The 26,956-nt window shown below is 51.0% G+C and overlaps 2 protein-coding genes across 5 annotated transcripts; one reads left to right on the forward strand and one right to left on the reverse strand.

The window, feature by feature from the left end:
- Positions 1 to 968: 968 nt before the first annotated feature.
- LRRC75B (leucine rich repeat containing 75B) lies at positions 969 to 9,093 on the reverse strand. The gene is made up of 4 exons (XM_053279869.1): positions 8,283 to 9,093; positions 6,569 to 6,697; positions 4,526 to 4,638; positions 969 to 2,318 (listed from the first exon to the last, which is right to left on the reverse strand). The coding sequence occupies exons 1-4, from the start codon at positions 8,586 to 8,588 to the stop codon at positions 1,826 to 1,828; spliced, it is 1,041 nt and encodes a 346-aa protein (XP_053135844.1). The 5' UTR covers positions 8,589 to 9,093; the 3' UTR covers positions 969 to 1,825.
- On the forward strand, positions 9,070 to 26,956 carry LOC128338007 (glutathione hydrolase 1 proenzyme-like). Of its 4 annotated transcripts, none has more exons than XM_053279868.1 (13): positions 9,070 to 9,744; positions 13,057 to 13,233; positions 14,463 to 14,590; positions 16,139 to 16,228; positions 16,870 to 17,062; positions 17,273 to 17,430; positions 18,167 to 18,316; positions 19,577 to 19,713; positions 20,891 to 21,075; positions 22,239 to 22,366; positions 23,154 to 23,266; positions 24,847 to 24,960; positions 26,532 to 26,956. In XM_053279868.1, the coding sequence occupies exons 2-13, from the start codon at positions 13,061 to 13,063 to the stop codon at positions 26,673 to 26,675; spliced, it is 1,713 nt and encodes a 570-aa protein (XP_053135843.1). In that variant the 5' UTR covers positions 9,070 to 9,744; positions 13,057 to 13,060; the 3' UTR covers positions 26,676 to 26,956. The 4 variants fall into 4 exon arrangements, with proteins under 4 accessions (XP_053135843.1, XP_053135840.1, XP_053135841.1 ...); XM_053279865.1 differs by having other exon boundaries at positions 9,696 to 10,352; XM_053279867.1 differs by lacking the exon at positions 9,070 to 9,744 and adding an exon at positions 10,882 to 10,944.

A 26,956-nucleotide genomic window follows, 5' to 3' on the forward strand; every position in this document is an offset into this window, starting at 1 on the left:
AATATCCTATTAAGTTTTCAGTCCTGATGGTGGACAAGTGTTTCAAAAACAACAAGCGTAAAGCAGCATTTGGCCAGCTTACCTTTTGGTTATAACTTTTTGTCTAGTTTGAGTTCTACTTAAATACCAAAATTGCATATTTCAGAATAAAGACTGCACATTCAGCATGTACATATACTTGTGTTGCCCTGAATTTAATTCTTATTTTTCGTTTTCTGGGGGGGTATAATGGCCACAAGCTTGCATGGTTCTAAATGGGACTTAGACAAATTCATGGAGGGCCGGTCTATCGGTGACTACGACTCAGGGCTATAGGCCACCTTCAGCCTCTGTGGAAAGATGCCTCTAAACACTAGTTGCAGGGTAGCAACAGCACAGCTGTTTTGCTTGGGCTTGAGAAAAACCAAAGTGAGTCTTGGCTGGGGGTGGGGGGGAGTGATGTTACAAATTAACTAGGAGATAGGCCTCTAATATATATGCACTGCTCTAGTCTTAATTTAAGTCAGTCTTGCTGTTCAGCAAGGTAGAGGAAAACCTACTTGCTATTTCTGTTGCTCATATTTAAGACACTTTGTACCATATTTCTGATACTTGTAAAAATTCGCTAATTTTGTCCATGTGTGTTGGGGAAATAGCATCATGCTGAAACTTCAATTGCCACAGTTTTTAAAACCAGTTTTTTGTCAGCTTTGCTTCTGAAAATTGCACATCTGGCAAGAGACCATTATGCTGACACTAAACTTACCCCATTGCTGAGGATGTGTAGAGAAATCTACTTGCTATTCCTATCCCCTTCTATTTTTAAGGTATTTTCCTCTTTACCAGATAGCTGAGAATGATAGAAAAAAGATATTTGGGTTTCTCTGCCAAAAGCAGAGTGTTCCGGATGGTCTGTGCAAGGTTGCTGCAGGTGGGTTGTATCTGCACCCAGCCCCACGCGCTCCCCAACACATGCCGTCCTTTGCCTCTTAGCCAGGAAAACCAGTTTATTATCGTTGGTCACATACAGCCATGATCAACACCGACAATACACAGGGGACGTTTTGCACCAGTTTCCCCACAGGCATTGGAAGCAGAGCCTTGTTAATGCCACCTTGAGATGTCACACAGTCCCCGCGAGCCGGCAAGCGAAGCAGAGTCCAGTTTTTGTTTTCAAACATGCATGCTTGTGCCTCTGTATCAAACGGTCTCCAGGGAGGACGAGCCCTTGTTTTTTTGTACAAAAGTGGAGTTTACAAAGCTTCCAGTTAACCCACAAAGAGATGCCTGCATCCCCCCAGCCGGCTCATGCGCCCCTAGCTTGGATATCTCCCGAGACAGCCCCAATGCATGTCCCCTGGTCTTTCACTCTGCTGAATGTGAGATTCCATCGCCCTCTGATGAGAGAAAAAACCCAAGAGCAAGGCAGGATGGCCTGGTGCTCAGCATCCAACCCAACTGCTGTCTGAGCAGCCTTTAGGTGCAGCCCCTTTGCTGCCCCTGGGGGTCAGAGACCCTGCACACTTACAACTGGAGGGAAGGCAAGCTGACTGTAGGCTCGGCAGCCTGGGCTTTGCCCCACAGACCAAGGGGCCTGTTCTTCCAAGCCCTACAAGCTTCTTGTCATCTGAGGAGTTCCCTTTCCCCCCAGCTGCGGTCGGCACTCGCTACAGCCAGTGCCTAGACCCCTTTTAGATGTGTGTGAGATAAAGACTGGTTGGGGAGAGTGGGGAAGAGCAACGGACTCTCCCTGGAAATGAGTTAAGTTGGTCAAGGCAGGAGACACACCAGAGAGTCAACGGAAGGGCCCCTCTGCAGTCAGAACACTCACTGCGAGGATGCCCACTCACCCGGATCCCAGCTGCAATGCCTCCTCCTCAATCTGGCTACTCTCGGGCCCGCTGGAGAGCTCAGAATCGCAGTCCAGGGACTCGTGGATGGTGGGCAGCGTGGTTTGCTGGCTGAGGCGCTTCCGCAGGCCAACCAGCAGGGGCTGCGGCATGGAGGAGATGTCCACGTTGTTGCCCAGATCGATCCAGGCCAAGAAGGGGAACTTGTTCAGGTCCTTCATGGCGTCGGTCAGCTCTTTCACAGTGGTGCGGGTCAGGCGGTTCCCGTTGAGGGAGAGGTGGGTGAGGATGGGCAGCGGCCACAGAAACGGCAGCAGCAAGCGCATCATGTCGTCGGTCAGGTCGGTGAAGCTCAGGTCCACTGTGCGAAGGTTGCCACCGTTGTTCTGCAGGTAATAGGCCATGCGGTGGACGTCCCGCATGGAGAGAGGGATCCCCGACAGATCCACAGCATCTTGGCTCAACTTCTTCTGTAAACTGTTCTTCAGGCTAAATGAGAGAGAGAGAGGGGAGACAGAAGGAACATAGGAAGCTGCCATCTGCTGAGTCAGACCCTTGGTCCATCTAGGTCAATATTGTCTGCACCGGTTGGCAGTAGCTCTCCAAGGTTTCAGGCAAGAATCTCTCTACTGGGAGATGCTGCCAAGAACAGAACCGGGAACCTTCTGCATGCAAAGATGGTATTCTACCACCCTTCCAAATTGGGCAGCACTAGAGAGGTGCATGAAACAATTTTTCTGATTTGAATTCGAACTGAATTTGAAAATTTGTTCAACATTTGATTCTGGTCTAAAAATACAGTTCGAATGTGGTTAGATTCAACCCTGTTTTGGCAATGCTTTTAACCAATCAGGGGGCCTAAATGGTTTTTTAAAAGTGACAAATGGCTATCAAATCAAATTTGAATTGAATTTTGAATATTCAATTTGAATTCAAATTGAATTGCCCTTTTAAGGAGTGATTTGATTCGAATTCAAATCACTCGAATCACCAAGATTGGAGTCGAATTGATGCACATTTGAATTGATTGGCACATCTCTAGTCAACACCTTCCCTGGACGGCAATGCTGGGACAGTCCTTCCCAAGCTTCGGCCCCTGGACATCCTCCTCCTGCACACTCCTTCCCTTGCCACTTCCACCTCTGGAAGGTCACCACTACAACCTCCCCAATAGTGAAAGCAGCCTCACTGCTATGTACAGCCAGATTTTCATAACGAGTAATTAGAAGCTGGTGGATGCTAATGATCTTCCGGACCCATCAGACAAACTGCCAGAAAGTGGAAACAGCATTTTAGGACAGGAAAGGGGGTAGTATTTGCTTGCCAGGAGCCTTCTCAGCCAAGCAGCCTGCCGGGGGAGACGTCTGGGAATCTTGGCTCACTGGATGCGATTTCTCTGCTTTCCGACCTGTGATATTTACGCCTTTGGGTGAACTAGGAAAAGGCACTTCCGCTCCCTATATTTTCCTCAGTGTTGTCTCTCTACAAAAAAGGATGGCTTCTTGACAGCAGAAACCTCTCTTTATAAGGGAGGAAAGCTGGTCTGGTGGTCGCAAGCAGGACTTGTCCCCTTAGCTAAGCAGGGTCCACCTGGTTGCATATGAACGGGAGACTAGAAGTGTAAGATAATCCCCTCCGGGGATGGAGCCACTCTGGGAAGAGCAGACGGTTCCAAATTCCCTCCCTGGCAGCATCTCCCAGTTAGGGCTGGGAGAGATTCCTGCCTGCCACCTTGGAGAAGCTACTGCCAGTCTGTGAAGACAGTACTGAGGTAAATGGACCAAGAGTCTGACTCGGTATATGGCAGCTTCCTAGGTTCTCCTAGCTGGATCCTGCACTCCACTGTAACCATAAAGCAGTGCGTGAGAAACTGGTGCCCCCGTGGCGTTCTGCAAGAGACAGAAGAGCCTCCTCCTGTCCACTTCTTCCATACCATACACCATTTTACAAGCCTCTCCCAGGGGCCTCCTGAGCCATTTTGGAAGGGCGGTATAGAAATTGAAGAAAGAAAGAAAGAAAATACAGCTTCCATCTTTCCCAGCCACAATGGCCAACTGTCAGGGATGATGGGAGTTGTTGTTGTCCAACATCTGCAGGGAGGCCAAAGTCAAGGGGTGCCCTCAATGCTCACCACAGCAAGCGCCAGAGAAGGATCCGTTTACTTGGCCGGCTGGTTCAACCTCTGTCTGCTTATAGGCAGGAGTTTGCACAAAGGTTAGGGATTTGGGTGGCATCCTAAATACACAACAACCCTGTGAAGTAGGTGAGGCCAAGAGAGAAGTGACTGGCCCCAGAGCCCACACTCTTAATCACTACACCACGCTGGCCATGGGCTGGGTCTCCTGCTCTCCTGTAGGGTTGCCATGTCCCCCGGAATTGAGGGTAGCGCCCAGATTTTGGCTCCTCCCCCTGGCTGCTAAATTCCACCCGGATTTACACGGATTTCAAATCCGCTGCCCGGATTTTACTCTGGATCTGATCACATGGGAGGGCAGAGGAGGAAGGGGAAGTATACAAACCTGTCAAAAAAAAATGCAAATTAGTTGCCGCATGATTTGCATCATAGGGCCACCCGGATTTGGGAAGCCTGGATATGGCCACCCTACTCTCCCATTGTGGATGCTCAGGCAGAACGGAGGAAACTCACAGGCAACCCCCCCACCCCACCCCACTTCAAACCCGGCCCTGCCACTTACCTCGCCTGAGACTTCCTGCGAGGGACTCCAGGACGGTGCCACTTCGAATGAGGAGTCAGGTGATAGATCAGCTGCCGGCAGATCCGGTCCGACGACTTCCAGGGGTCGTACTCCTGAAAAAAAGAAAGCAGCCAGTCCATGGCGGGGACTTGTGACGTGGGGCTCAGATTCCCACAGCAGCTAGGACAATATCAGCTTCTTCGTACGTAACCATTGGGACAATTCCGCTGCTGGCCAGGTTTTTTAGACCTTTTCTCTGGAACGTGCCCCTCGCTGTCTGGGCTGGGCTGAGTCATGGCTTGCATGTGTCAAGGTCAGAGCAGAATCGGAATCCTGGGGAATCGGCACACCCCATCCCATCAATGGTACTTGGGTACTCGGCGAGTGAACGGAAGTCACAGCACGCTGATGCAGCTACGCCTTCTAGTGAGTCAGGCCACCAGTTCCCTGAGCTCACTAAGGAGAGAGCTGGCCTTCCGGAAGCACGCCGGAATTGTCTCCTGTGCTAAGCAGAGTCTGCCTTGGTTTGCACTTGGATGGGTGACTATATGTGAGTGCTATCTGCTGTAAGAGATTCCCCTTAGGGGTTGGGGCCGCAGCTGATTGGAAGAGCATCTGCTTTGCATTCAGAAGGTCCCCGGTTCAATCCTTGGCAGCATCTCCAGGTAGGGCTACGAGAAGCCTCTGCCTTGAAAAACCTTGAACAGCTGCTGCCAGTCTGTGTAGACAATCCTGAGCTACATGGACCAAGGGTCTGACTCAGTATAAGGCAGCTTCCTATGTTCCTAAGCATCCACTTAACATGCCACATCCCTAGCTGATGGAAATGCAGGGAGGAGAGGCACTGACAGACATGGTAGATCATCAAATAGAGCTACCATGTCCAGTGACAGTATACCTTTGAGGGCCAGGTGCTAAAGACCAAACAATAGGTTTGTCAGTTTATATACCCATACCAAAGAAAGGAGACTTAACAGAGCGTGCAAACCATCACACAATATCCTTAATTTCACATGCTGGGGAAGGTTGAAGGAGAGAGAAGAAGAGGACGGCCAGCAGCAAGGTGGATGGACTTGATGACAACAGCAATGAAAGCACCACTGAGAGACCTCAAAGGCCAAGTTGAAGACAGATCATCCTGGAGAGAATCTTTGTGGTCACTAAGAGTCGACACTGATTTGACAGCTCTTAATCAATCAATCAATGGAAGTTGTAGGCCAACATCTGCAAGAGGGCTGAAGCTGAGCACCCCTGATCAAGGGAGGGCTGAAGTCAGTGTAACTTTGCTTCTGTGACTTCTGCGGATTCTTCCATTCGGTCAAAAACATCAACATAAGGCAGCTGCACAACACAGCTAAAAATACAGGCATGAAAAACACCTCCTCCTCCTCCTCCTTCCTAACCTTGCAACGTCACGTGAAACAAGCGCCGTTCAAAAAACCCAGACACCTTCCGTCATCCCGTCAAAACCATCACTTGCTCCACCAACTTGACGGAGATGAGAATGCTCTCGGGAAAGGGCAAGTGCCACCACGGAGCAGCCCCTCCTTTGAAATGCTCGCTGTGTGCCTTGTAAACAGTCAAATGAGCTTCTTTTGTGGCAGGCAGATGGAAACAGCATCAAAAGGCAGCGCACGGTAGATTGGGGTCCTCAGAATGCCACCCTGGGCAGGCTTACTCAGAAAGAAGTCATTAAAAAGCCCCCAGACTCCTGGGGTACAGACCAGGCTGATGGGCAATCAGCAGACGGCAGTCACAAGGGATCGTCCCACTTGTCATACGTATTATACTGCGGGAGTCGGCAATCTTTGGCACTCCAGCTGTTGCTGGGACTACAACTCCCATCATCCCCAGCCGCACAAGAAGTATGTTTTGTTTAATCTCCTGGGGTGCAGATCGTGCTGTACGAGGGCTATCAACCTTGCCATGGGATCTTCCCGTGGTCCTCTACCCCAGGCACACCTGGAAGGCTGATCAGCTCAAGAGGTGTCTACACAGCCCTCCCTCCCTCCCCGCCAAACCGCTCGTGAACGGCAGCCTCACCTTTTTGGGGCACTGCAGGTCCCTTGCGAGGCTCATCAGGAGGTCATGGGAGATGGGATCCACAAGGTTAAGGAAAGCGGCATTCTTGTAGAGGACTTCATTGAGGAACGTTCCTTCTAGCCCAAGGTCCTGCAGGAAGAGGCCAGAAGATGTATGCCACGGGCAAGGCACTTTGGAGAGGCAGTGGGTATGCAGCCCCAGCAGGTATGGGGCTGCAGCATGCCACTTGAGGGGGTGGGGATCAGGGCCTGGGCCCACGGCCCTCCACTCCTTTCCCCGCATGGCTTTCCAGCAAAACTAATGGCTGATTATGGTGCCCCATGGACACGTTGCTCCCTCTCTTGAGAAGGAACGCAGACAACACAGGGTTGCTTTGTAGGGGAAAACCACCCACTAAAGTGCAGCTATGCCCTATTTCGGTGTGAGACGGGGACACACCCAATGCTGAAAGGCTGCAGGTTCTTTAATGTGTGCACTGGCTTGGAATCGTAGTGGGGAAAGAGTCAGGAATCAGCAGCTCAGAGCAGAACTGTGGGGCACTAGCCCATTCTTTTGACTCCCCACCCTTTGAAATGTGGGGCTTGAAATTTGGGCCACTGTGGGAAACAGGATGCTGGACGAGACAGGCCTTCTTGGACCTGGGTCTGTTTCCTGAGAACCGAGCAAAGAGGCCCCTTATAAAAGCGGCGATTCTCTTTACTGAGCAGGGGGAGAGCAACTGGCCCTATCCATCCCCAGCACAGCAGCCCTCCAGTGGTTGCTGGTGGTGTCTGTCTTATGTTTTTTTAGATGGTGAGCCCTTTGGGGACAGGGAGCCATATATCTATTTATATCTATGTAAACAGCTTTGGGAACTTTTGTTGAAAATAGCAATAGCAATAGCAAGTGGTATATACATATTTGTCATATGCGTATTCTTATGGAACCATGCCATGAACTCCCCAATGGGCCTCAGTTTGGGGTGACACAGTGGAGTCCACGCAAAAAGGACCCGCAGGTCCTTTCAGGCTGGTGGCACTGCCAAGTCCTCGTGGCTTCCCTTTCATTCCCTGAACAGCCTGCTCCCCTCCCGGACCCCCTGCAATGCCCAGCAGGAATCGTCCTCAGTGTCAGTTAGGAGACTTCCTCAAATCCCAGAGTTTTTGGCACTGTCTGCACAGCTGTCCCTCTGCACCCCACAACTTTCTCCCTCTACCCAGACCCACATCTCCAGCTGTCTGGCTGATGTTTCATAGGAACACAGGAAGCTGTCATATACGGAGTCAGGCCATGGGTCCCTGTAGCTCAGTCTTGTCTACCCAGGCCGGCAGCGGCTCTCCAAGGTAGCCGGCAGGAATCTCTCTGGGTGGGAGATGCTGCCAGCCAGGGAGGGGACTTGGACCCTTCTGCTCTTCCCAGAGCGGCGGCTTCTCCATCCCCCGAGGGGAAGCTCTCGCAGTGCTCACACAGGCGGGCTCCCAGGCCAGGCGGGACGGAGGAGAGAGGCGGGGTGGGGGGGCCTTGCAGCAGCCGCAGCCACGCCCTGCTGCTGCCGCCGCCGCCGCCGCCGCCGCCCAGCGAACAAAGAGCCTTCGCCGATGCTGCACAAGCTCTAGCCGGCGCCGCTCCGTCCGGGCGAGGGCGGGGGGGGGATCCCCGCCGCAGCGTGGCGCATTCCCCGGCCTCTCAGCCCCCCGCCCGCCCGCCCGCCCCGCGCGGCGCATCCCGGGCTTACCTTGCGCAGGAGCCGGAGGACGTGCAGCGCCTGGTCGCGCCGGTGCTCGCGGAGGGACGCCTGGATCTCGCGGATCCAGCCCAGCCGCCGCACGTAGGGCGCCGCCGCCGCCAGCGGGCAGCTCTTCCGCAGCACGCCGGGCAGCTTCTGGGAGCCGCCGCCGCCGGCGCGGAGCAGCGAGGCCAGCGCGAAGTCCCCCCTGCGCCGCCGCGGAGCCGCCGCCGCCTTCGCCTTCCTGGGGGCCCCCGGCGGGTCGTCTTCGTCGTCCTCCTCCAGGCTGCTCTGCCGGCTGAGCCGAGAGCCCATGGCGCCGCCGCCGCGGGAGAGGACGACGAGCCTGGCAGGCGCGCCACGGGGCCGCCGCCGCCACCACCCCGCCTGCTGGCAGAGCCGCGCCGCAACCGCAGGACCAGGCGGCGGCGGCGGCGGCTGCGCTTTCCTGCGCACGTGCCGCGCACCGCCGAGAGGCTCCCGGAGGGGGGTTGCTGCGCCTGCGAGGCGTGCCTCCTCGGAGCTGCCCGAACTAGCAGCGCGCCCGCCTGCCGCAGCCAGCCAGGGGCCCCCGGGCGGAGGTCTCCTCCGGCTCGCCAGCCCGCGGCGGGCTGCTCCCTCTCGCCACTTGCTGGGCTGAAGCAGCCGCTCCGCGTTCCAGAGGTTTAATTTTTGAAAAACCCTCCCCAGGCCCTGACTTGAGCAAGGCCGACTCGGAGGCTCGCCATCACGCTTCTGGGCAGGCGGGCAGGCAGCGGCCCTGGGGCGGGGGCGAGGGCGGGGGGGGCTTCCCAAGTGCAGACATCCAGGGGGGCCTTGTGGGCGCAGCAGGCGGCACTGAAATCCAGTCTCTCGGGCGGGGGGAGTCGACGGCCCCTCCTCCCAACGTGAGCCCTAAGCGGTAGCTTGCTGCTCAGCGCGTGCACCTAAATCCAGCCCAGTTTCGAGCCTGCTGAGCTGGGCATGCGGGGTCATGTGAATGGGCTTGTGGGTGGCTGTGGTTTTAATGCCTGATTGTCCAGAGCTTTTCCCAACGGCCTGTTGAGTTGTGAGGCCAAATGTGTGTTTATTGTACCTTCCCTGTTTTGAGTGCAGGAAAAGCACAATTACTCGAATAAACAACAGAGTCATAAAGTCCCTTCCATTAGCCTGCCTTGACCTCCTTGTGTTTTAGAGTTATTTTGTTAGTGCCTGTTGGGTTTTCCCGTTGATTACATTCACCTATCATCTTTCTTTTTCAATGGTGTCAGAGCCGAAGTGTGGCAATTTCTCAGGAGGACACCATGAGTCCACACTCCTTGCCACCTACGCCATGTGCCCTTGGCTTTCCCCTCAAACCTTCCAAAAAGTCGCTGGACCTCATGAACAGAATGCCACACAAACTACCTACTGGTTGGCCTTCAGCAGCAGCATAGCCCTGATTCCCACCCTTCTGTCACAACCCTGCTGAATCAAGCTGGAGGATTTCATTGTGAGAGAAAGCACTTGATGCATGCAACCATTTCATTTTAGTTTCCCCTGTCTAAGATTTCCAATTCCTCTCCGACTCTCAGTCCATTTTAATTAGTTTCTTGCTTTTCTATAATTAGATCTGGGACCAGGCCTGCCCCCGCAAAAAAGCAAAAACCAACATTGGCACATCTGAGACTGTCCTTTTTCCCAGTGCATTATTTAGGGAACGTGCTGTTTAAAAGCTCTATCTGCAGCTCGTGGGTTAGGACAGAATGTGCTCCCATCTTAGGTACACGTTACTTTCCACTGGAAGTCCTGGTTCAAGATCAAAAGCTCAAACGCAGCTGTGTGAGAGGCAGGTGGACATCCTTGGGAGATCACAAAGAACGACCCCCAGATCAAGGGCCAATTCATGCTCCAGGCTTTGGCTTGGGACTCACTCAAGACAAGGCCTCTTAGGACTATTTTCAACATTACTGAGGAACATGGGAAGCTGCCTCCTACCGGTGAGCCCTGCACGGTGAGGATGGTCGTCTCTGCGTGGTGCCAGGGGGACGGCGCAGAGATTCCAGCTTTGGCCACTGAAGCTTCATACGGGCCCAGTAAAGAAGTAGCCACTGGTTTCAGGTCATTGACCAAAATAAACGAAACATATTTCCCATGCACGCAGACACTTTCACACGCATGTGTGCGTTCCTCTGGCTCAGAAACATTTTTAAATAGATTGACCGCAGTTTGAAGATGAAACAAGCCCTTCAGGAGTCAGCCGTGTGTCAAGAAGGCAGGAGTGTAGTTCAGTTGCACCATGATGCGGATTCCATTGCACCATGATGCAGACTGCATCGCCGAAACCCAGGCAAACTTTTGCCTCCAACTCAAACAGGTACCTTGGTCAAGCCAAGAGCAGTCATTACAGAGTGAGCCCGGAGTGATCATGAATCCAGGAACCTCCTTTTCTAGCCTTCTGAAGGGTCCCCAATATTAGGGATCTGTGTAAGCCTGAAGAGGAATTCCATGGAAGGTAAATTGGGTCCTGGCAAGCCAGCAGAGTCCTTACAGCCATGATGCCTTAGCACAGCCTTGCAGATTCCTCTCCTGAGCAGGGAAGTTTAGAAGACTCCCAAAGTTCCAAGTTCCAACTGTAACATCCCATGATTCTAGGCCCAGTCACAGCTGTGTGGGCAGAAAACTCTGGTTTACCTCTCACAGAATTCAATGGGTGTGTTGACTTACTTAACTCTTGCCAGCATAACGTTCGTCCAGGGCCAAGAATAAGGCTGGAGGGAGCTGAAGATTTAGACTAAGGACCACGTACATCCTTCCCAGCACACCTCCAATGTTACAGATGTTTAGCTCCCTGCGGGTGGAGTTGGGCCAGTGGTGGGCATTTCTCAGTGAACTTTGGCACTTGTACAGGTCCTTGAAGCCAATGGATCAGCCAAGTCCTCCAGCACAGGGAACTTAAGAGCAAATCCCAAAGTTCTCCAGCCAGAGGAAACTTGAGTGTAGGGTTGTGCGCTAGATATGCTGTTTCTTAGCCCAAAGAGAGAGCGGTTCTTTTCATCTTTGATCTTCCTTCCTTCCTTCCTTCCTTCCTATTTCTCTACTGCCTGATATGTGTAAAAACAGTTTTAAAAACCAATGATTTTACAGACTAAAAACAATTAAACGGTTTTAAATTAATCCTAACTAGAAGCCTGAGAAAACCAGTGCATCTTAAGGGTCTTTTAAAAAACAACCAGAGGCGGAGAACCTCTTACTTTCTGGGGGGAGGTGGGCTCCCTGGTTGCATGACGTGGAGAAGATGCTTAAACCATCCCACCCATTTTTGACCCTCTTGCTTTGAAGCCATTTGGGATGTTTATGCTGCCCCCCACTAGACAGCTCCAGCACCAGGTGGGCTGTCCTCTGAACCTGCTCCCCACCCCACCAAAGATGACATCCAGACCGGCTGCGTTGTGCCCCTGGGGCTGAGGGGCATCCATGGTGAGAGTTTTGTGCAACAGCTATGCTGCCTTTGAAGGATGGTGCAGGGAAGCATCCTGCCCAGGATAAGAAAGGAAAGTGAGAAGCAGCTGGCTTCACATAAGTGTCTTGAGGCAGATATTTAAGGTCCAAAATCTTGCAAAGGTTTATTAAGGAAGTTATATACTACTTACTTACTTACTTATTTACTTACTTACTTACTTATTTGATTAATTGATTTATATACCGCCCTTCCAAAATGGCTCAGGGCGGTTTACAACAAGATAAAAACAATTAAAACCCATTAACAATTAAAAACAAAACTATAAAAACAGAATAAAACCAATTAAACAATTCGAACAGCTAAAAACCCTAGAAAACCAGGACAACCATTTAAAACAATTTAAAACAGTTTTTCAGTCGTTTCAAAACCCTGGGAGGCCAGGCCAAACAGATAGGTTTTCAGGGCTCTCCTGAAAGACGGTAATGAGCTCAAATTACAGATTTCTGCCTGGAGTGCATTTCACAGCCCAGGAGCAGCTACAGAGAAGGCCCGCCTCTGAGTCGCCACCAGACGAACTGGTGGTAACTGGAGACGGACCTCCTCAGATGACCTTAATGTGTGGTGGGGATCATGCAGAAGAAGGCACTCTCTAAGATAACTCGGACCTAAGCTGTTCAAGGTTAGGTCCAAGCGGGTTCGGTCCACTTAGCTAGAAAGCCTGTGCCCTGACCTTGCTTGCTTGATTTCATTTCTATATCACCCATCCCAGAGGTAAGGTAATTTACCAAGGTAATTTAAATCAAAAATTCAATTCAAAAATGCATGGGGAAATTCAAAATGCAGCAAGCAGGTAGACCCTTGCGTCCTCTCTCTGTTCCCAATGCCCCTGCTTGTCAACAGGACAGAAGGTGCAAGGAAGGAGTCAATGCTGCCGGAGCTGGATTTCCAACAAGGGTGGGCGGATGGGTTGGCCGCAGTGACACACTGCGCCTGTGTGTTCAGAAAGAGGAGCACAGACCGTCCTGCTGGCAGGGTAGAGCTCTTATTAAGCTTGGCATCAGTCCCCATCCAGAAACCTGGAGGCAGGTTAGGGAGTCAAACTCTGCTTGGTGGTGCATCAGTGCTGATAGTTTAAGAACAAATCCAAAAGCCCAGGGAAGTTGGGAACACTGGTGAAAAGGTGTCCCTCTCAGTGTTTCTCACTCTTTTTTCTCTTTTTTCTCTTTTTGGTCCCAGGAAGGGTCAGGCATCCCTCCCTCTCCAGAGCTGAAAGTGGTTCCGTAAAAGCTTCTGCTTTTATGGGAGTGTCATCTTAGATCGGTGGGCCTGGCTCATCCTTTTTCTGCCCTCTGTTCTCCCCAGGAATATGAAGAAGCGCTTGGACACTGAGGCTGTGATGGTGCTTCTGTTGATCCTCTCTGCTTGTGTGGGGCTTTTCTTTGGGCTGCCCTCAAAGTCACAGTTGGTACAAGAGAAGCATCATGTCTACAAACAGGCGGCTGTGGCCACAGATGCTGGGCAGTGCTCCATCACTGGGAGGTAGGTCGGACTCTCTTTGGATGTCCCTTCACAGGTGAGGAATCCAGCAAAGGCATGCCTGTCTTTAGCAGTAAAAGACATTCATTCATTCTCTGTGTAAACCTCTTTGGAAACTTTGGTTGAAAAGCGGTACATAAATATTTGTTGTTGTTGTTGTGTCCGGGAGAGCGGGCAGTTGCCATCTCCCAGGCTGAGCCAGTTCCCATTCAATTAAATGGGGATTGCTGGTCTTGTGGTAGCAAGCAGGACTTGTCCCCTTAGCTAAGCAGGGTCTGATCTGGTTGCATACAAAAGGGAGACTAGAAGTGTGAGCACTGCAAGAGATTCCCCTTATTAGGGGATGGAGCCTCTCTGGGAAGAGCAGAAAGTTCCCAGTTCCCTCCCTGGCAGCATCTCCAAGATAGAGCTGAGAGAGATTCCTGCCTGCAACCTTGGAGAAGCCGCTGCCAGTCTGTGAAGACGATACTGAGCTAGATAGACCAATGGTCTGACTCAGTATATGGCAGTTTCCTATGTTCCTATGTTCCTACTCTGGGGGGTGGGGAATAGGATTGCTGGAAAATGTGAAATCCTCCCTGGAAAATATCCTGCGAATGCCCATGACTGTGTCGGCTGCATTTAAGCCAGAGAAGCTTTATTTACCAGTGGAGGCTGTCCAGAACAGCAGCCACAGTGTGGAGGAGTCATTTCAGGAGACCACTTGATGCTCCCTCAGCACGATAAGGTTGCATATATGATGGATTCTAAGTCTCCTCCCAGCATGAAAATAAATGTGCATGTAAAGAACGCCCCCCCCCACCCCCCGCAAAAAAGAAAAGAAAAAAGAATAGTCAGGGCTATTGGATTATTTATTTGTTTTGCTGAAAAGCAGCATGTAGGTCTGTCTTAATAATAATAATATGAAGAAGACAAAGACAAAGGAGGAGGACGGCTGATATCCTGACATAGAAAGCACACGTGCAGAAATGAAAGCACATGTTGCATTTTCACAATAAGGCAGTCAATCATTAAACTGATTCATTCAATAAGGCAGCTCACGATAAAGCGGAATGTTGCAGAATAAAAGAGCAGCAGAATAATGCGCACTGGTGGACGTGGGGGGCAATTTTCTCCGATCTTCCCTCCTCTCTGAAGTACTCTGTGACACCCCCCCCCGACAAAGTATGTCCCCGAGGGCTGTATAACCCTCAGGGCCTGTCTCTGATGCTACTGTCTCTTCTGTTGTGCAGAGATATCCTCCAAAAGGGAGGGTCCGCCGTGGATGCTGCAATTGCTGCTCTTCTCTGCCTGGGCCTGATGAACCCCCACAGCATGGGAATTGGAGGAGGCCTCATCTTCACCATCTACACAGCTGATGGTAAGGACAGGCAGAGCCAGGCGTCTCTGGCAGACATGTGTTGCAGAATTCGACTGCAGAAAGACCACGGAAGGGTGAGGGCGTGTCTCAGTGGGACTTGGGCATCTTGCAGTGTCCTCCTTGTCAATATACTCAACCTGCTATGTCCCAAAATATCTGGGGAAGGCGGGGCTGAGGTCATGATTTAATAATGCACATCATTATGGATGTGTTAAAGCCTTCGCAAGCCCCTCTTCGCCTGAAATAGTCTTTGTGTTGGCTTCGGCATTTGGAAGATGGTTGTGTGAATCGACCGTAACTTTTGAGGTGTGGGGTGGTTGGGAGAATCCACCAGCTCACTGTGTTTCTGCTAAAGAACCCCACCTCTTTGACTTTTTAAGTAATGTCAAAAACTCAATGAATGCTACAGAAAAGCAGGAGAACTTGATGGATGGAAGTGGAAGGAACATGGGAAGCGGCCATCTACGGAGTCAGACCCTTGGTCCATCTAGCTCAGGATTGTCTACACAGACTGGCAGCGGCTTCTCCAAGGTTGCAGGCAGGAGTCTCTCTCAGCGCTATCTTGGAGATGCTGCCAGGGAGGGGACTTGGAACCTTCTGTTTTTTCTCAGAGCAGCTCCATCCCCTGAGGGGAATGTCTTACAGTGCTCACATCTCAAGAGCCGTTCTTAGGGTGGAGAGCCAGTCCTGAGGTAGTGAGCACGAATTGTCTCCTTTGCTAAGCCACATCCACCTCGGTTTGCATTTGGATGGGTGACTACATGTGAGCATTGTCTGCTGTGAGAGATTCCCCTTAGGGGACGGGGCCAAGCTCAGTGGGAGCGTATCTGCTTGGTATGCAGAAGGTGCCAGCAGGTTCCATCCCTGGCAGCATCCCCAGTTAAGGCTGGGGAAAAGCCTGTGCTTGAAACCTTGGAGAAGCCTCTGCCAGTCATAATTAGCTAGATGGACCAACGGTTTGACTCACTAGAAGGCAGCTTCCCGTGTTCCTATATGGCAATTCTGCATTTCAGCACAGTGACTGTCTGGAATTTGGACACATCTTCTCTAGAGCTTGCCTGTTCCTGGCCCTTCTGTGCAATGTGAGAGGAGAGCAGTTCTTGTGGTAGCCAATTGCCTCCTTTGCTGAGCAGGGTTTGCCCTGGTTTGCATTTGAATGGGAGATTACATCTGAGCAGAGTTAGATCTGTGTGATCCCTGAGGGGATGATGGGGCCGCTCTGGGAAGAGCACCAGCCTGCTGGCATGCAGAAGGTTCCAAGTTCCCTCCCTGGCAGCATCTCCAGACAAGGCTAAGAGAGAGACTCCTGTCGGCAAGCTTGGAAAAGCCGCTGCCAGTCAGGGTAGACAGTGCTGAGCAAGATGGACCAAGGGTCTGACCCGGTAGGCAGCAGCGTCTGCTGTTCCTAAATGCACAGTGAGCCAGAAGCAGGTGAGCTGCAGTTGTCTGTTAGTGGCACCAGCACATCAAGTGTTGGTCTGAATCCTCCCTGGCAGTGGGGTGGCAGCGTACTGAGAAGTTCTTGGTCTTCCTTTTGCTTTTGGAAAGGGAGAGTGGAAGTCATTAATGCCAGAGAGGTGGCGCCCAAAGCTGCATCCCGGGACATGTTTGGCAGCAACAAGAACCTTTCCCAACAAGGTAAAGTTATGCTGGGATGGGGCCGTCAGCCAGTGACAGCAGACACATGCTGCATGCAGAAGGTCTGTTCAGTCTCTGGCTGCATCTCCAGACAGGGCTGAGAAAGATCCCAGCCTGAAACCCAGGATTGCTGCTGCCAGCCAAAGTAGGTAATCCTGAGCTCGATGGACCAATGGTCTGACTCAGGATAAGCAGCAATAGCAGGGGCGGGGGGTGGGGGACATGCCAAAGGAGGCACTGCTGCCTCTGCTTCCTGGCAGCTCAGATTGCTCCACTCTCTCCTGTCCCACCCGAGAGCTACGCTGCCGGCAGGCTGTCCATTCAGCAGGTGGAGCGCAGTCAACCACACATTCTTGCTCAGGCTGTGCAGTGTGACAGCTCAAAGGATGTGTTGGGGGCCTGGAGCAGCGTTGGCCAAGAAAGATCGTAGGGTGGGCAGTGTCCCCAGCTGCAATGGCCTTTGGCTGGGGATTATGGGACTTGTAGTCAACAACGTCTAGGAACTCCTGTTACAAGGAAACCCTGGAGCTTTCCCAGACATCAGGCTTTACTGCAAGGCTTTCCTGCAAACTCAAAGTTGTCCCAAAAACCCCATGCAAAAAGTGCAGCGACTTGACCTGTCCGTTTTCTGTCTGCTGCAGGCGGATTGTCCATTGCAGTCCCAGGAGAAATCCGTGGCTATGAGATGGCACACCGGCGCCACGGCAGTCTGCCCTGGAAAGAGCTGTTCCTGCCCAGCATCAAACTGGCAAGGGAAGGTTTCCCTGTCGGGAAAGGACTGGCAGGAGCCCTCAACTTCAGAAAGACATCCATTGAGAACAATACGTCCTTGTGGTAGGTTCTGCAGCAGGTCCCAGGCTCCATCCCCGGCAGCATCACCAGGTAGGGCTGGGAAAGACCCCTGCCTGAAACCCTTGGAGAGCCACTGAACTGGATGGACCAAGGGTCTGACTCTGTATAGGGCATCCTCCTACGTTCCTCGGCCAAAGGGTCTCCCAAATGAAGCCTGACTCTCCTCCTCATCGCTTCTTCTTCTGCCCTCAGCGAGGTCTTCTGTAAAGAAGGGAGAGTCCTCCGTGAGGGGGAAACTCTCAAGCTGCCCAAACTAGCAGACACCTACGAGATCTTGGCCAACGAGGGACCAGACGTCTTTTACAGTGGGAGCATCGCTGAGCAAATTGTCGCGGACATCCAGAATGCAGGTGAGAAGCCTGTATGTCTAATATTTCAATGCAAACGGACTGATCCTATTTTTGTCCATTTCCTTTTAAATACAAACAAATACTGGCAACCGTTCACGTACGTTCGTGGACGTACCTCCGTTTCCGTTTCCTCGCCATCTGTACAGATTCAGTATCCGAGCCGTTTTAGTCTGTGGTTGCCAGCTAAAACATGAACCGATTGATTGGTCTTTGTAGTGCCTTATAGGTGAGCCTGTTTCCTTTAAATATAAGATCATGAACTGTAGTAATTACTGTCCCCTTTGTCAGTTGTTGAAATCCATCGGACTGAATCTATGGGAGTTTGCGCTCTTTAAATGACTAAAGTCTACAAAGTGTGAGTTTCCCCCCAGGTCTTTGAGACTTCTAAAATTTTATTTAACTCTCTTCAAAAAGACCCTTTATTGCACAAAAACAAAGTTGGTGTATATAAATAAGCGTACATGCCATCCTCAGTTAAACAAACGAGTACAGATAAAAGGCCTCTTCTGTTCCCCAGCTGTTAAATTCTTTAGACCAGATAACACTCTGTTATATGACTGGCAGAGAGATAATGCGGGCAAGGTGGGGAGAAGAAGGAGAATCATCTGATTTTTTCTCAGAGGCTAATACTGAGCTAGGTGCTCAATGGTCTGACTTGGTATAAAGCAGCTTTCTATGTTCCTATGGGCTCTGATCCAATGAGGACCTCCACTGCTTTTTTTTCTTTCTTTCCTAGGGGGCATCATTACGCTGAAAGACCTGAGGGACTACCGGCCAGTTCTGAAGAAAAAACCCTTGAAAATCACCCTTGGCAAGTACACCATGTACACGCCCAGCGCCCCAACGAGTGGGCCGGTGCTGGCCCTCATCCTCAACATCTTGGAAGGTAAGATTTCCTTCTCTCTCTTTCTCTCTCTCTCTCTCTCTGCATTCCTGAGCCCTGGGGCAGTAGCTAGCAAACGAGCTGGTGGCCACGGTGACTGGACCTCTCCCCAGGGCGCTTTCCAGATTATGCACCACAACGTTTCTGCTAAGTGTGCTTCCGTACTGCCTGTGTTTTGACACCACACTGCCTGCGCTGACAGCAGGGTGCCGTCCACATATCTGATGCCTTCTTTCGGATGTTATCTTTGTGTTTCAGTGCGGCAACGCTGCATATCCGTGACCAAAAAATAGCTGTATTTCCCCATTAGGGTTTGTTTATGTTTTGAATATGATCCTTCCAAGCCAAAGCCTTGGGGTTTTCTTTTAACGAAAGGTGGTATAGAAATGTAAAAATAAAAAAAATAAAAAAATAAAAAGCACTTCTAATTGCTGTAGAGCTTTGTCCGGCGAGGCCAGCTGTCCTTGCCTCCGAGGGTGGGGTGGTGAGGGGGCCCAAGGCGAGAGGGACAGGTGGCATCTGGGGAGAAGCAGAGGAAAGACTGCCAACAGGCAGGGACCCGGCTCCAGTGGAGGAGGAGCGGAGCCCTGAAAAGGCCGGAGGAGAGGCAGGCAAAGGTAACATCAGCAGCACGCCTCCCGAAGGGAAGGGAGGGGGTCTAAGCAGGAGGAGGGAGAAGTGGGGAGAGGCATCAGCCACAGCTGGAAAGGGTAGTCAATTACAGGGGATAAAGAAGGGCGTTGGCCCCATAATTGGGGGCAGGTGATGCATGGCCTGTGAGGAGGCATAGAAGGAGCCGGCGGGGGATGAGAAGCTGGCTGGTGCAGGGTGTCAGGAGGCCTGGGACGGAGGAGGCACTGGGTGATGCTCAACCCCCTTCCCCGTCCCTGCTCTGAGGCCAGACCCGATAAGCCCAGCCAGGCTTGGTAAAAGGGACAGGGATGTGTAGCCGGACAAGCTTGCAGTCCGGAAAGCACCCAGATGATCTTAATAGGTGGTGGGGATCAGGACAAAAGAGGCGCTCTCTCAGATACCCTGGACCCAAGCTTATGGTGGTGGTGGAGGAGGAGGAGGATCACCTTTTGCCAAGTTTCACCCTCCAGCCTCAGGCAAGGAAACCCAAGTTCCAAGCAGCCAAGGGTCCGAGGCTGACCGGCCACCCGTCGAACTCCCACTTTGGCTCAAGACCCGGCCTCCTCTGCTCCTGTTAGGGAGGGGTCCGCTTGCATGTCTGATGCCTCAGTCTTTGCCTCCTGTTGGCAGGATTTAATTTCTCCAGCAAGAGCCTCGAGACTCTGGAGGAGAAGGGCCTCACCTACCATCGCATTGTGGAGGCTTTCCGCTTTGCCTACGCGAAGAGGACGTTACTGGGGGACCCGAGATTCATCAGCATCCACAAGGTTGGTGGCCAACTGGTCTGTAACACAGGGGATATTGTATATATGTATAATATAGAAGATATCATGGTGTGCCTGTGAACTTTCTAGGGTGGAGAGCTGGCCTTGTGGTAAGGTCAAGTGTGCCGTCAAGTCGATTTCGACTCCTTGCACCCACAGAGCCCTGTGGTTGTCTTGGGTAGAATACAGGAGGGGCTGACCATTGCCTCCTCCTGCACAGTATGAGATGTTGCCTTTCAGCATCTTCCTAAATTGCTGCTGCCTGATAGAGGTGTTTCCCATAGTCTGGGAAACTTACCAGTGGGGATTCGAACAGGCAACCTTCTGCTTGTCAGTCAAGCATTTCCTGGCTGTGCCTCACAAGGATTAATTGTCCTCTTCACTAAGCAGGATCCACCCTGGTTTGCCTTTTAATGGGAGACTCCATGTGTGAGCACTGGAAGATCTTCCCTTCAGGGGATGGAGCTGCTCTGGGAAGAGCGCCCGAATGCTTGCATGCAGAAGGTTCCAAGTTCCCTCCCTGGCAGCATCTCCAGATAGGGCTGAGAGAGACTCCTGCCTGAAACCTTGGAAGATTCTTATGATGTCTGACAGACCAGAGCTGGACACAGAATGCCAGGCTAAAATGACCTCTGATCTGACGCAGGAGGGCTCATTTCAATGGAGTAGCAACGTTGGCAGCAGCTGGTGTCCGAAGTTTTTGGCCGTTCATCGCCACCATTGCTACCACAGCCCTCTGTCCAGCTGCTCCTAGCTGCTCCTGTGGCTCTGCTAACCATCACAGCTGTGCAGCTGGCAAAGAAAAGCACAGCTCCCCCAGTGGCCCACCTTCCTGGTAGGGACCCCTGTGACCCGTTTTCTGTGCACAGCCACAGCTGCACAATGGTTGAGCCATCCTGGCTCCTTTTATTGGCAGTATGGAAGATGGGTGTCTCCTCCAGCACCTTCGCCTTTCTCTATAGGGAAGGTGCTCCAGGTCCTTGATGCCTTGAGTTGCCTTCTTTTCTCTCAGGGCTGCACAACCTCTGCCCTCCTGCAGATGCTGCCTACAACTCCCATAACCCCTGACTATTGGCCACTAGAGCTGGGGATTATGGGAGTTGTAGCCTCCAAACAGCCCTGTAACGATGCCTTTCCCATCTCTGTGGGATCATCCTCTTCTTCTTTCCCTTTCTTCCAGGTGATCAGAAGCATGACATCGGTGTCCTTTGCAGAGGCCCTGTGGGCCAAGATCACCAATGTCACGCACGAAACGAGCTACTATGAGCCAGAATACTACACACCGGATAATGCTGGTACATCCCACCTCTCCATTGTGGCTGACGATGGCAGTGCTGTGTCCGCCACCAGCACCATCAACCAATAGTATGAGCTCAAACGTTACTTCCATGTAGGGGCTCTGCTGACGATGGTGGGTATCGCCCTCACTGGATCGGTATCACCAAAGTATCTTAAGGGGGAGTATTCAGACTAGCATAGCTCATAGTCCACCAGATTAGTGATTTGTCTCTCAGCTCTCCAGGCTGTACTTAGGAACATAGGAAGCTGCCTCTTACTGAGTCAGACCCTTGGTCCATCTAGCTCAGGATTGTCTACACAGACTGGCAGCGGCTTCTCCAAGGTTGCAAGCAGGAGTCTCTCTCAGCCCTCTCTTGGAGATGCTGCCAGGGAGGGAACTTGGAACCTTCTGCTCTTCCCAGAGCGGCCCCATCCCCTAAGGGGAATATCTTACAGTGCTCACAGGTAGTCTCCCATTCCAGTGCCAACCAGGGTGGACCCTGCTTAGCTAAGGGGACAATTCATGCTTGCTACCACAAGACCAGCTCTCTTATGCACAACAGATTCAGTATTCTCCATGTGGTGGCAGAACTGGGTCCCAAAATTCAAGGGCAGGATAGAACCCCGACATACCTTAACACACACTCAGAGATTCTTCTGGGCCCATTTCTAAAACCTGCCAGAGCTCCTTGCTACTCAGGCCTGTTGCTTTTCTTTCCAAAGAATGCAAAGCAGGCGCTTGGGCACCCAGTGTGTTCCTGTAGGATGTGCAGTGTTTTCACCCAGGTGTTTTCCAGGCTAGCTGCTCAACAGCAGCAAAATGCCTCTGTTCAAGCAAGTCGCATTCTAAGCGTAAACAGCAGGGGGAGCCATCTTGCGGCAACTAACAACCTGGAAAAAACAGTAACTTCCCATCACTGGATATATGACATCCTTGCTCTATATTGCAGCGATTAAATTTGCGACAAGGCATTGGCAATGAGAACGGCACCCTGCTGTCTGCATAGGGACTGCGGTGTCACAACGCAGGAAGTGTGGAAGCACACTTCCGAGACCCAACATGACCCCATTGTAGGGTCTAATCTGGAAAGCGCCCTAGACCTGTCAGCTGGTCATGGCGCTGGGTGGCCACGTCGCTCCCTTATGTCCTTGTGTGACTAGATGGCCTCCCGCTTTCTGCACAGAAGCTTGTGGTGTCCAAAGAGTTTGCTCCACTCAGGGGTGTGTTGTACCTTTCTTGTCTGGCTTAGCTTTGGCTCCGAGGTTCGTTCCACTGTGAATGGGATTATATTCAATGATGAGATGGACGACTTCAGCTCTCCTCAGATCATCAATGGCTTTGGGGTTCCCCCTTCCAAAGCAAACTTCATTGCCCCAGGTAAGACCCCCGGAGCTAGCTTCTGGTTGCTGACTTCCTATACATGGTGTTGTTCTGATGATGATGACTGTATTAGGTTCAGTTCAGAACTGTGCTGTATTACACAACTGTATTATGATTATTCATAGACCACTTCTCAATCAAAAAAGTTCTTAAAGCAGTTTCACAGAAAAATAAACGAGGTGACTCCTTGTCATCAAAGGGCTCACAATCTAACTTGGCAAAGAGGCACCTTTTAACATGGTGATTCTCTTTATTGAGCAGGGGGAGAGTAACTGGCCCTATCCACCCCCAGCACAGTATCCCTCCAGGGACTGTTGCTGGTGTCTATCTTCTGTTTCTTTTTAGAATGTGAGCCCTTTGGGGACAGGGATCCATCTTATTTTTGTTTGTTATTTCTCTGTGTAAACCGCCCCGAGTCATTTTTGGAAGGGTGGTCTAGAAATCGAATGAATGCATGAATGAATGAATGAATGAAACATAGTCAACACCCACCTCAGCTGCTGGAGGGATGCTATGCTGGAGTGGGATAGGGAGGAGTTGGTTCATCCATAAGAAATTCATCCCCTCTTCTTTCTTGTCAACTGCCCTCTACCTGGCCAAACTATATACCACAGCGCCTCTCTGATCCATGCGGACTGTAGGAATCCTCAGTACCTTTCCTCTACCTTGGATCCCCTACTGCAGGGGTAGGCAACCTTCGGCACTCCAGTTGTTGCTGAACTACAACTCATTAATTCATTTTGCCAGGCAGAAAAGATAACCTGTGTTTCTCCATCCCTAACAGGTAAACAGCCTTTCTCTTCCATGTGCCCATCTATCCTGGTGGATAAGAACAATAAGGTCAGGATGGTGGTTGGTGCTTCTGGAGGGACGAGAATCACCACAGCTACAGCACTGGTAGGTTCCACTCGCTGGACTGAGAAAGATGCCCAAGAAGCCAGAGTGGCTGGGACAGGGAACATCTGGCGAGTGCAGGAAGGCCTACCATTTGGGATGGCCAACCATTGCAAGTCTACCACTGAAGGCCTACTATTGAAGGCCGACCATTGCAGGAAGGTCTACCGTTAGGGAGTCTGGCATGCTTAAGCCGATAGCATGGCAACTGGAAGTGACACGTATGAATACAGAATCCAAGCAGAGACCCTTGAGAAACCTAGGAGAATGAAGCTGGCAGCCATCACCTCTTTTTCTAGCCATTGGGAGGAAGTGCCTCCAAGATGGCTCTGCAGATTCTTCCTAGAGTGGTTTCTCTAGGGTGGTACAGTCTCTTGCAAGCAGCTCTAGGAAGCCCAGTTGGCCCATCTTGAACTCACTGTCCTTGGAATATCATGACAAAGCAGAGACAGAATGAGGAGAGGTTCTCTTGCAGTTGAGAAATGTGGCTACCATTTGCCTTGGGCACTGGCAGCTGGAAGGCAAAGGCCTTCCTGTCCGTTAACTTCCCACTGGTTTCCCACATGGATCGCAGATTGGTGGGTAGGGTTGCCAACATTCCATTGACTGAATACGGGACACAAGTGTGTGTGTGTGTTTCTTAGGAGTGGGGTCATCCTAGAAGCCTGAGTAGCAATACATAAGAACATAAGAACAGCCCTGCTGGATCAGGCCCAAGGCCCATCTAGTCCAGCATCCTGTTTCGCACAGTGGCTCACCAAATACGTTTGTAAGAACAACAACAAAACAAGCCCCATCATTTCACAAAGCTTCTTGTTCACACAGACCATCACACGTAGACGTAGAGCAAGTGTCAGGTGAAAAATTAAGAGAATCCCCCAGGTTTGCACACATACATACATACACAGCTTTTTTATTTACCAGAAGTGATGAGTCGGTTAGCAGGAGTCTGTAGGTCTATTTACATTTGATAAAAGTAAACCATTAGCAGCTTGAAAGATGTAAATAAAACCAGGCCGTTGCTCCTGCAGGTTTGCAGAGCACCTGGGGCTTCTTTTGCGAACTTTGTTGTTTCTTTTACATTATAATATGGATTTCACCCAGACTTCAAAGGGCTCAATGTAAATGCATTGAGAGATGAGGGAGAGCCCCAGACCCTGCCAGTAATATGGGAAAAACAGCATCCTGTTCAGGACAAGAGATTTTTGCCTCAGATACGGGACTTCCCGTATAATACAGGACTGTTTCGAATGCTATTGGTGGGGCCTTTTGTCAGAGAGCCAGCGATGTGTAGTGGTTAGAGTGCTGGACTAGGACCGGGGAGACCTGAGTTCAAATCCCCATTCAGCCATGAGACTTGCTGGGTGACTCTGGGCCAGTCACTTCTCTCTCAGCCTAACCTACTTCACAGGGTTGTTGTGAGGAGAAACCTAAGTATGTAGTACACCGCTCTGGGCTCCTGGGAGGAAGAGGGGGCTATAAATATAAATAATAATAATAATAACTAGGAGACTGCAGATCTCATAAACTATTTTGAAAATGTGGGATTATATGCTAATATTGTGGCATTTTGCATTGTTTAGACAATCATCAATTCCCTTTGGTTCGGCTATGATGTTAAGACGGCTGTGGAAACACCCCGAGTCCATAACCAGCTGTTTCCTGACGTTACTGTGCTGGAGCCAAATGTGGAAAAGGTCTGTTGGTTTAGATCAGGGGAGACTGGGGGAACTGATTCGATAATGACATGACCCTCCCAGGAGCTTCGTTATTTATTTTATTTATTTGCATTTATATTTCACCCTATCTCCATGGAGCCCAGAGCAGCGTACTTGGTGGTGTTTATCCCCACAACAACCCTGTGCGGTAGGTTAGGCTGAGCACGAAGTGACTGGACCAAAGTCACACAGTGAGTTTCCTGGCTGAATGGAGATTTGAACTCGGGTCTCCCTGGTCCTAGCCCAACACGCTAACCACCACTCTACATTGGCTTTCATTTTCTGTGATGAAGTTCTGTCATGTCATGGCTGTCTAGACATTACCCCTTCTCAGATGACATGAGCCTCAAAACGTCTAGAAGTGTCTGAAACCAGTGAAAGCCCCTCTCTCTCTCTCTCTCTCTCTCTATCTATCTATATATAGCCAATTATTATTAAAATAAAAATAAAAATCCTGCAAGCACTTTTAACATGCATCAAAAGTTCATGCACCCCAAACCAGCAACTTTTTCATGCCGGATGTACAACATCCTTGCTCTATATTGCAGCGATTAAATTTGCAACAAGGCATTGAAAATGTGAACAGCGCCCTGCTTTCTACGTAGGGACTGCGGTGTCACGGCGCAGGAAGTGTGGAAGCACACGTCTGAGATATGTCCTGACCCCATTGTGGGGTCTAGCCTGGAAAGCACCCTGGTAACAAAGAGCCCTGTGGTTGTCTTTGGTAGAATACAGGAGGGGTTGACCATTGTTGCCTCCCGCACAGTGTGAGATGATGCCTTTCAGCATCTTCCGATATTGCTGCTCTGAGTACCAGTTGCAGGGGAATAACAGCAGGAGAGAGGGCACGCCCTCAACTCCTGCTGTAGGCTTCCAGTGGCATCTGGTGGGCCACTGTGTGAAGCAGGATGCTGGGCTAGATGGGCCTTGGGCCCGATCTAGCAGGGCTGTTCTTATGTTCTTATGCTGCTCGGTAACGGTATTTCCAGTGGGGATTCAAACCGACAACCTTCTGCTTGTTAGTCAAGCATTTCCCTGCTGCGCCACTCAAGGTCATGCTTACATAAAAAAAGAAAAACTTAGAAAAGACGAATCACGCTGAATGAGATAGCTGGGTGACAGGCACTTAGGACGGTGAGAAAGGGGGCCAGTGTGCAGGCATCCAGATCTAGATATCATCCCCCCCCACCTCCCTTCAAGAGTTAAAGGTAACATCAACCCTTAACCTTTTGGCTTGGCAGCATCCATTGCCATCACAGTTCCCACAAGGGAGTCTCAGTAGGCAGCTCTGGTACCTGAAATCCTTTTAACTAACCAGCCAGAGACTGAAGCTGAGACTTTCACACGCAAAGCCATGGACTCTGCCCCTGGGCTTCTAAGACGCCCCTTGCTAGCCTCTGTGAATCTGCTGGACCTCTGGGCCTCATGATCCTGCTGCAGCCAGGCAGTTCTTATGAAGTGCAGAATAAGTTAAGAAGGATTCTTGGACAGAGCTGGAAGTGATGTGTAACCTGGGTCCATGTGTTGGTTTATTCTTCCTCTCTAACCAGGAAATAGAAGAGGAACTAAAGAGAAGGAAGCACAAGATCAAAAGGAGCATTCCAGGGTCGGTGGTACAGGCCATTCTCTGGACAGATGACGGCTGGGCCGCTGCTTCGGATTCCCGGAAAGGAGGTTTCCCAGCAGGCTACTGAACTGGTTCCAAGTTGTTCGCACAAATCATGTGCTCCCTCGCAGCTCTGATCGCCAGTTTTTGAGACCAGCAAGGCCACATCACTGACACCGTCACAAGGATGACATGTGCTATGAAGGGAGATCTGTGTTCCTGATGCGTCAGAATTGTACCGTTACTGATAAACTTGGAAGTGATCGCCAACCCATAACCACTGATCTTTCCTGTCCTGTAATATCAAGAGCACTGGAGAAAACTGAAAGCCCTACCTTTTTCTGAGGAAAATAAACCTCTAAAATTGGA

The sequence above is a fragment of the Hemicordylus capensis genome, chromosome 15 (genome assembly GCF_027244095.1).
Source record: "Hemicordylus capensis ecotype Gifberg chromosome 15, rHemCap1.1.pri, whole genome shotgun sequence".
NCBI lineage: Eukaryota > Metazoa > Chordata > Lepidosauria > Squamata > Cordylidae > Hemicordylus > Hemicordylus capensis.